Source organism: Loa loa, assembly GCF_000183805.2.
Source record: "Loa loa unplaced genomic scaffold supercont3.89, whole genome shotgun sequence".
Lineage (NCBI taxonomy): Eukaryota > Metazoa > Nematoda > Chromadorea > Rhabditida > Onchocercidae > Loa > Loa loa.
In genome coordinates this window covers 178431-188523 of record NW_018108269.1, presented here as the reverse complement: position 1 = coordinate 188523, position 10093 = coordinate 178431, and the positions used below count along the sequence as shown (strand labels likewise).

Genomic DNA, 10093 nt, shown 5'->3' with positions numbered 1-10093 from the left:
TTATTAATTATTATTATTATTATTATTATTATTATTATTATTAATTATTATTATTATTATTATTATTATTATTATTATTAATTATTAATTATTAATTATTAGTGTAGTAACAATAATAATTATTGTACATATAAGTTTACTGTTCTAACCTTCCCATTACTATTGTTCTTGTTTTCAGCAACCGGATCCATGCTGTAGTCGGAGCCTCATATTTACCGATGAACATCAGGTACCACTGTGCTCCATTGCTTCCATATATTATTCCCCATCACCCATCGGTTTGTCTTATACATTTGATTTCATCCTAATCTTGCTTTTACAATATTTTACTACGTAGTTGATTTAATCGCAGACATATCTTGATATGATTTTGTCAAAATATCAAGTATCCGATCCGCAGCGAAACCAGTTTGCCTTAAATCTTCAAATAATATTTATCGTTTTGATTTAAACGAACTATATAGTTCAGCTCTTCTGATGTCGACTAAGTTCGGTTTTGCTCCAATCTAGTGATGACATTCGCTTACGCAAAGACATTGACACGCTAATTTTTATTTTAAATATTATGAGGAATAGTTCGAAGTTGCAGTTGGTCGTTCGAGTGCTTCCCTGAAGAAGTATCGATTGATGGCAGCTCCAGCCTCACAGCTTGATATTATTTCGTCCATCAAAATATACACCAAAGTAAGCTCCCTTACTTATTCAGGAATTCAGGTCGCCGCCTTGAAGAGAAATCATGACCTCCTTTTTTTTGAGCTTACTGCTCTTTTTCGAAGCTTGCCCTACTGATAATTGAAAGAGATATCGCTTTAGGACTTTCGGGTGTGGACCTTCGATCTGCAGCGAAGCCAGTTTGCCGTAAATCTTGCAAATAATGTTTATCATTTCTCTCGCCCTTCTTCGCTTTCCAATTTGTTACAACTTTCTTGCGAAGGATTTCGAAAAGCACCTCAGTCAGGTACGCTTTAATTTGTAAATGAAAATTGTTTCACCACCGTTCATTGCAAAATGTATTCTATATTCTTACTCTTTAAGTTAAGTTTCACTCACTTACTCTTTAAATTAAGTTTCACTCACTTAAGTTTCACCCACTTTCCCCCAAGGCAGTGATTTATTGCTGATGCTGATTGGTTACCAGATAAGACTTTTTTTATTTTTTCAGATAAGCTATATCTGCTACATATGAGCTGGGGGATTCAGGTTAAATGATCATAAAATAAAAAGCTTGGTTTTATAGTGAGGCATAGAAGAGTGAAAATTGATAATTTGACCTTTTCTTCCCCATGGTTTTTTACAGGACGAAAAAAAAGGGTCAATTCACCCTCTTATGTTTTTTTTAATAGATCTTACCAGAATTGCCACAGATTAACTATGTTATTGTTCAAGATTCATTCTTAAACCGGCCAGTTTTACAGCACACAACGCACTACTATACAATAGTGGGAATGACTGGCAAAAGGAGTTACTACGATGTGGGGGCAATGAAACACGATGGCGTATATGTTTTTTGAAATCGGAAATATCCCAACAAAAGGCAGTCGTACCCAGGTTTACATGTTTCCATCCTTCTCCAAAACCATGGCCTTGGAGCTTTTTAATTGAATCTTCCTGATTTCCCCTACATGAAATCTTTTTACTATTTCTTCTTTCTTTCTGAAATCTAATCTAACATCTGATGTTGCAGTTATCCATTTTGTGTTGTTGTCCCGAGTGATCTCTTTGATGTTACGGTGTATGAAAACCTTATACCAAACTGGTATAATGGTAGATTCCCGGTAAGTTGGCTTCCAAAGTAAGAAAATGAAATTAAGATAAATATTTTTTAGGATTTCCTTTGCCCGCAATGTTTTTTAAGATTTTTTTTGCCCGCAACATTCCCTAGGATTTTCTTTGCTCGCAATATCCTTGTTCAGGTCTGGTGCTGGTCAGCTTCCAATGGTAGTGCATTGCTTCGTTCGTCTGCTTGTAATAAAGATCTTAATGCTCAAGAATTATGGAGAAAGTATGTTTCATACTCTCTTTCTCTAGAAATTTCACGGAAGATGGTTTGATTACTAATAGTTCTTCTGATATCTTAATAGTGTGGCAATCAAATGACATTGCAGAGTATTGTGGCCCATCTGTCAGGCTCATCCTCATCATCGACCACCTCAAATAATTGATTGTGATATATCCACTGTGCGTATATCATCTTCATTCGAGAAACTCCGCGATCTTTGTTCTTTAGGTATTCATTATTTTATTTTATAGATATGAAGCTGAATCATGGAAATCGGATTTAAAAAGTTTCCATGGATATAAATACTGGAAGAGTTATGAAAAAAGATTGTCTTTAGCTTTTAACAGAATGAATATAGAATGTCGCAAAAAATGGAAACGGAAAAAGCTGGACATTCTTTTTGGTCATATATACATACTTTCAGACTCAGTGGAACGTTTTACTGAAAAAGAAAAGGAGTGGTATACGCTGGTTGATGATACAGGATGGTGTGCTTTAGTATTTCAATGTCTTCAACTGTCGAGTAAGGTTATTCACAGACTCATAGATAATCAGCGGTCCGTTGTCGTGACAGGTTGGTCTTCCCACTCATAATATTCCACTTATCATTCCTTAGCAAATGGCCATGAAGTTCATTCCATATGTAACATTGGTGAATAAGAAATGAAGTAGAACATTTGTAAACGACTCCATACGCATAGTCGTATCACCAATCATTTTATTAAATTCCGTCGATGGTTTCCTGAAACTTTTTTTCGGAATGACACTGAAAGAAATATGAATACATTTTGGGTGATACATGGAAAGAGTACTTTCAGATCGAGATGGATTCAACGCATCGGCAGTAGTATCATCATTGGTTCAAGTGTGTACGGATCGTTTTTATAGAACAATAACTGGTTTCAGCGCTCTCATAGAGAAGGAATGGATCGCACTTGGACATCCCTTCGGACGCAACATGTTTGGCTGTACTCTTTTGGCCAGTATACCGGTTTGAATCCCTTCTAGTTCATTTTTATAAACAATGTTTAAACAAATTTAAAGTTTAAACAACATATGTTCATGTTCCAGTGCAATATGTTACTTTCTCATCCATTCGTTTATCAGAAAATTCATAGTTTTAGCAACATATTGCAGCATTCGCGACCGAAAGCTTGTACAGCAACTTTCCTCTTATTCCTGGACTGCGTGGCACAACTTATACGCCTTCATCCACTCTCGTTTGAATACTCGCATTATTTATTAATCGCGCTCTGGGATCTATCCATAACTGGTCTCGCATCGTAAGTTCTTGCCTTTCTGCCTTCTCTGCTTATGTAGTATTCGACAAGCAAATCAGAATATTGGTTTAGATTGATGTGTGCAATCTGCAGTTGTTAAAAAACGTTGATAGTAATTAATAGGAAGATGTGCATAAACAAATGAATAATACAAATTTGTTACTTGCTCTGTCGATTTCTTGGATACGGAAATTGAGGCTAATTTCATGCTTTTGGAACTCCAGCCATTTGTTGAGAGATGTCATAATGTTTTGGAAATCTCATGCATAGGCTTATTATTATCAGTTATAATGTTTAAATTCATTTGCAAGCAGCTCCCTATTCTTTAATGCCTTTCTTTTTGTATTTTATAGCGGTTTGACTTGCAATTCAGTGAATGATAGATTAGCGCTTTGTAAAACAGCTCCAACTTTTCCCCTGTCGCAATATTATACACCGAAATACTGCCTAATGTTCACCAATGTTCTTTATTCGGCGAACCTTTTGCTTGGTTTCGGTATGTTCATTTTCAAGAAACCGATATAGATTCATTCGGTAATTCTTCTAATTTGGAACATACCACCTCTGGATGGTTTTGTTTAACACATTGAGAAATGCAGTTGTTACCTTCACTGTATCCTAATCCATTGTAAAAAGTGTCTCAAATTGCAGAGTCAGCGCCAGCTAATGTGATACGACCTTCTTCTTCCCCTGTTGATGTTCAGTTTTGGGACGAATGTTATCTTCGATGGGTGCAGCCAGCAAGTATCGCTGTAATTTTTTGATGCTATTTAAATGCATCTGGCAACAAAGCTTTTTCGTGATGGAAAAGGGACGTAATAGATTTTAAACACTATTCATTCAAAAAAAATGCACAATCGATTAAGTCTTTTATCCGTTCTTCAGAATGTATCTATCTTTCCAAATCATTTCATTCTTTCAGGATGGTGGTATTATCACCAGAGATTTAGCGCTGAGCTCAATACTCTCATCAGTTGCATCTGTGGCTTACCCAGAATGTAATTCAGTTGTATGGCGACAGCATCTTCATCCTGCACTTGACGCATCGACAGTATGTTATCTGTTGTTTTTGCTAACATACGGCAATTTATTATTTTTATTTGTTGCAATCTTTTTGAGGATATCGTCATCTTTATTACTGAAGAGAACTCCATGATATATCTTCCACCTTTTAGAGGTTTGCCATGATTACCTGTTCCTTCCATCCCACCTTACCAATCGAACATGATTTCGAGTCTTATGAAAAGCTTTCTACTCTTGGATATTCTGGATATTGGCTTTCTCGTACGTTAATATCCCCATGTACTGCGTGGGAACTTTGTTTGGTATACCATGCATCCATCTTTTAGATCAGTTCGTCTTATCCATATTCAGATGCTTTACCCAAAAATACTCCTGCTTTGAGTGAAGTGAGTATTGTATCTGATACTGCATCGGCAAAATCATTACGAATGCAACTAGAAAGGACCAGTACTACCCTCAGTCCGGTAAGTTTCTATGGTTAATGGGTCTCCGGGTTGGTAGTGAAGAATTCAAGATCCTATGTGCGAGTTCTTTTATTTTGGATTTTAAAATTCCATCAGTCACTACCTCAGCTAGTAAGGCAATGTAAACGAATGCATATTGGACCATTGGTGCTGTAGATATCTTAACAGAGTGATGGTATTCCAAAATTGTTAGTGCTCTGTTTTTCTTAATGCAAGAAGAGTGGAAGTTAAAATTTAACAGTGAGTGATAGTGGTGTGGTAAAATATGGTACATATCGAATTATCTCTCTGACGGAACAGGTGAAAGAATTGCAAAGATTGCTTTTTTATTTGTAAAGGTCTTTGAACATTTTTGCAACGTTTTCCTATGTTTATTCTCCATCTTTTTTTGCTTTTTTTAATTTCATTTTTAGAAAGTTGGGAAGGAAAGACGGTTTTCGACAGCTTCGCTGATGACACGTGTGGAACGTTTAGTAGAAGTCGGTATGCTGCGCTCTTCGTCACCTCGTCCCCGACATCATTCTCCACCGGGAACCCTCGTATGAAACACACACGTACTAGTCTTTTTATGCTTTTATTATAACTTTTTCGAACAAAATCAAATGTATAGGATTTAAGCTTCGTTTTTGAAACACTGAGAGAGGACCTAAAGTACTATTGATATCCATAATGGCACTTGTTATAGGGTATACCGTGAAAACGCAGTATATCGTTGCTTCGTAATTTTGGTGTTTTTTTTTTCGATTATTATTGTTAAAAATGTGATTACGTTGTATTACATGATTGAATATTCCGAATATTTCATATTTGTAATATGTAATGTTGGAAGTTGTATGTTGCGACGTTATACGGTGTCGATTACAGCAAAATCTGAAAAAAATCTATAATTTAATTAGATCCATGAATGCTTAACCACAAATGAATATTGTGAATTACAGTCGAATACAGTCACTTCTAAATGGGATTAATGTGGTAATTGTGACACAAAAAATGGAAAATTATCGAAATTGTTTTTCAGTCATTGTTAGGGGTTATTTGGCTGAACCATGTAACTAATAGAATACATCATGGTGTTTATACATTTCTTGAATTTCTTTATTTTCTGGATTGTTTTGTAAATTTTTTGCAGTTTCGAACTCCTCAAGTGTTTGATCTTTTTTTTTAGTTTTGAAATTCTTGGATTTTTTTTGTCATTTTTAAATTTATCCTTTCTATGAAGAGCAGAAATAATTAACATACATGACGCTATTCAGTGACCTATTCCTGAATTATTTATTTTTACTTATTATATGAGTGTTTACCATCGTCACTGCTGTCTTTCATTTGTCTTCTCTCAGTTTCACTTGCTGCTTTTTTTATTAATTTTATTTATCATGTATATTTCTTGTTAGTTTCAATTATTGCATGATTACGATACTGCATGTCATTTTTTACCTCTACATATTATTTTGCTATTTATGGCATATGTCATTTAGTTAATTTCACAGCTTCTTGGATGTTTCTGCTCATTCATTGTATTTTTTGTTAGCTTCATTTTCTACTTGTATTTTTAGTTTATTTTTGCTTAATGCATTCTTCTTGACAACTTTACTTCCTCTGCGCTCTTTTTCATTTATTTGTCACGGGTGCATGCCTTTTGCGTAATTTTACTAATTGCATGCTTTTTTTTTTGCTAGTCTTATTGAATAATACACATGCATTTTCTTCAATGCAGATCTGAAAAAGGAAAGGAAACAAAGAACAAAGATTGAAGATTTATAAATGGAAATAGGAATATCAATCACTGCGTAAAATGGTTTTACTCCCCTTCACAGATCTTAATTTAGCGAATTTTAAATAAGGGAGACAGGAAATGAAAGGTATTTAAAAATACAAAGGCTGAAGGAGGGGTTGGGAATTTTAGGAGTTAAGAAAAACCGAGTATTCCTAAAATCTAAGAAATAATCTGAAAATTCGAGAAAACTTCGAAATACGAAAGCAGAGGGTTTCAGAAATTCGAAGAACGGAATAATGCGGAAAAATTGCGAAAGGTCGAGAACTCCAGACTTCAATAAATTCAACAAGTTTGAAGAGTTTTTTTCAATCCAAATATCGAAGAATTTTCACAGCGGGGGAGGACGGTGTGAAATTTTGGGAAAGAATCTGGGGAGTGAGTTTAGAAATGCAAAATTTTTAAAATTGAAATAATGCAAGGAACTAAAGAAATTGCATTTCGAAGGGACTCGGGGGTGGGACTATTCGAAAGTTAACCAATTCCGAAATAACTCAAACTCCAGAAAGTTGAAAGTGGAGCAATGAAAACGGAGCCAAAAATTAAATTCAATGGAGAAATCCGAAATCTCAAATGCCGGCTGGAGGATAGTACTCGTCACTCCTGGCCGCATCACTTTAAGTTCTGCTCGATGGGTCCGTTTCTTGTTTTGCTGGATCCTATTTCGACAATAAAAGCAATATTGTGTTAAATATTTTAAAAAGTCTTATTGATTGAACTAACATAAATTGACTTGAATCCCAGAATGTTCTCCGTATTTTCCGTGTCGATCATTGTGTCTTTTATCTTTCTGGGGAATTTTTTGAATTTATATTTGCTGACCTAATTAGAACTGGGATGTGGATTTATTTAGAATATGGCTCCAATTTTATGCAGTTAGCTTAGAATATAGCTCTGGTTTCGCTGTTGACGGATGATAGTGAAAATGATAGTGAAGTACGTTATTAGTTAGTATCGGATAAATGAGTTAAGCCGCAAATTTCGCCATCAATCTGCCTGAAATATATGGAAATTGATAGGGTCACTTCAACTATTATTCACTTTGAATCAGTTTAGAATTCTCTTTCGTGCTATTTACAAGGATGAGAAAGGTAACTGAGTAAAACAAGGGATCCGGTTTAATAAACAATGGATAAAGTGAATAGATTAATTGCTTTTTTTTTATCCCCAGCGACCTTTACTTCCACTTATTTGTGCCTATAACTGCGATGAAGAAAGCTGCCTTTTTCCAATTACTTAATTTAATATGGTTAGCGATGGTGAACTAGTTGAATATTTTGTTTTAGCAAGATTAAATTAAAATTGGACTAATTACAATGTTAAATTATAACTGGAAATCAATTCAAATTTTAAGGAACTCGAACTAAATCCTCGCTTTACAATAAATTCCACTCTGGAAGTAAACAATAATGAGTAAAATGAAGTATTGCATCTTCAATTTATTCACACCACAAGAATAGAATCGATTTTATTTTATTATAAAAACTGATGGGTGGAATCCGTTAAATAAACATCCGTGTGAATGATTAGAAGAAGGCTTCACTTCATTTAATCTTTGAATTATAACCAACTTAATTAAATTCCCACTCGATAAATTTCTGTGGCAATAATTGTTTTTCATCGACATGCATTATGCGACAGGACAAGTGGGATTATTGACCATTTACGAAGCTGAATGTCGTCCCGTTAGTTAACGTATTTAGAGAGACGGAAAAAAAGTTTTGATATCGAAGTTAGTGAGTTAGCATTATTAGAATTCAAATTTAATAGACTGGCATTTTTCTTGATGACAGGAAGCATGAATGGAATAACTGCTTCTACGCTTCTAAACTTGGAATTTTCCGCTGATTGTAAAGTCATAAGGAAAACTGTAACGTTTCGAAATTCTAACAAATCCATACACCGTACGCATATCACTCAATTGATACCAGCAATTTCAGTAAATTCGGATTGGCTTCAGTACCAACAAATATACCAGTAAATATTAAATCGATAACTGGAAACAAACTGAGATTAAACATTTAACTAATCCCAACCGCGAAATCCACCCGACCCTTCTTGACCACTCCCCAAACAGAGTTATTTTCATTTAATCGTTTTTACCATCTAATTTCCTTACCACTTTCCCTGTTGTTATCGGATGTCTCCTTAAATTTCTCAATACACCTTACACAAGTACACATTAAAGTCGGAAATTTTTATATTTTCTTGAAAATATTTTGCATAACGAGGTATAAGAGTTGCAAGACTTTCTTTATTTACCCACCCCAAACATGGGTAATTAAAGCACTAGATGAAGGAAATAATGTTAACGTCGCATAATCATTAAGAATTACAAAACAAGTTACAAAACGTTGCCATAATTGAAATTCCGAAGACATCAATGTGGAGAACGTATCACTGATGCATACATCCCAGTGTCGATCGTTCTCCAATAACACTGCGGAAAGTGGCATGTGTAACGCCGTTGACAATTCTCAATTGCTGAAAAGACATTGGACCGGGCGCATTTACCAACAGCGTGCGAAGAAAAAAGCATTTATCTTGATGGGATGCATGGTGTACAGTTTAACTATCGTAATTTCTTTGAATATTCCAGGTTGTCCGTCGACTCCCTTTCGTCGTTTGCGTCGTTCTAATAATTTTGTACTCGCATTCCAGGTACTTCATATAATACGTAAGCGCTTCCAAATACAGCAGTGTTTTCGCAAAAGCATCATGTTGATATAACATGAAGAAAGTAGTTAACATTGTAGCCAATGGATTCAGGGCTATTTGTTGCATATTCTTAGCTGAAATAGACAAGCTGTCCATTATCTAAATTACTGCTAAATGAAAACAGCTGGACTTCATTCATGTTAGCCATACAGCTTCATTGATGCTTATATGTGTCTTCCAGCCTAATACTATGCGATTTCATCGATATGCATGATCGCATTCTATTACTTCTTTCTGGTTGCACATCAAAAACTGCATTTATTCACATGCTTACAAATGTATTTACTCGATCTAACAGAATTATAGTAATCCACGTTTATATGCACTTTATATGTTTTTTATAGCAAAGGGGAATAGAACTACTTCGATGTCACCGTTTCGCATTTGTGTGATTGCTAATTTACCACCATCTTCTACAGACCTTCTGTATAAGGATATCCATCGTTTCCTGTAACTATATTGGATATTAATGCTCAAGGATATTGCTTAGAGCATTTTCCTAGTACACAGGATGAATTTAGAATCAGTGTACTGCAAGATCATATTCTTCCTCACAACTTCATGTAAACCCTTATCAATATCGGCATTGGATATTTCAACGCCTATTACATCGTCGATTTTGTTTGAAGTAATTTTGTTATAGAACCAGATTAGTATATATGCATATGGCAATCCTCTCTTTTTCCATTTCATTGAGTATATCTAAGAGCGCACAGATCCAAACATTTCATGAAATCCATCAGCAATTACTTAGGAAGTAAGATCTGTTTCTCAAGTTGGATGGTATATGAATGTAATGAATAAGTTCGGATACCTGTAGTGATGAACATATGCAATT

At 34.9% G+C, this 10093-nt stretch overlaps 1 protein-coding gene across 1 annotated transcript in view; it reads left to right on the top strand.

Moving 5' to 3' along the window:
- LOAG_09599 (hypothetical protein) overlaps positions 1-5311 on the top strand; it is a gene marked incomplete at its 3' end in the record, with an annotated part of 6629 nt that extends 1318 nt beyond the window's left edge. The window contains exons 4-18 of the mRNA XM_020447975.1: positions 179-278; positions 590-684; positions 814-958; positions 1416-1548; positions 1685-1775; positions 1914-2002; positions 2106-2227; positions 2424-2573; positions 2818-2990; positions 3137-3282; positions 3633-3775; positions 3931-4031; positions 4202-4330; positions 4629-4766; positions 5180-5311. Coding sequence (XP_020301845.1) covers positions 179-278; positions 590-684; positions 814-958; positions 1416-1548; positions 1685-1775; positions 1914-2002; positions 2106-2227; positions 2424-2573; positions 2818-2990; positions 3137-3282; positions 3633-3775; positions 3931-4031; positions 4202-4330; positions 4629-4766; positions 5180-5311 — 1887 coding nt within the window. The remainder of the gene's footprint in view (positions 1-178; positions 279-589; positions 685-813; positions 959-1415; positions 1549-1684; positions 1776-1913; positions 2003-2105; positions 2228-2423; positions 2574-2817; positions 2991-3136; positions 3283-3632; positions 3776-3930; positions 4032-4201; positions 4331-4628; positions 4767-5179) is intronic.
- Positions 5312-10093: the final 4782 nt, after the last annotated feature.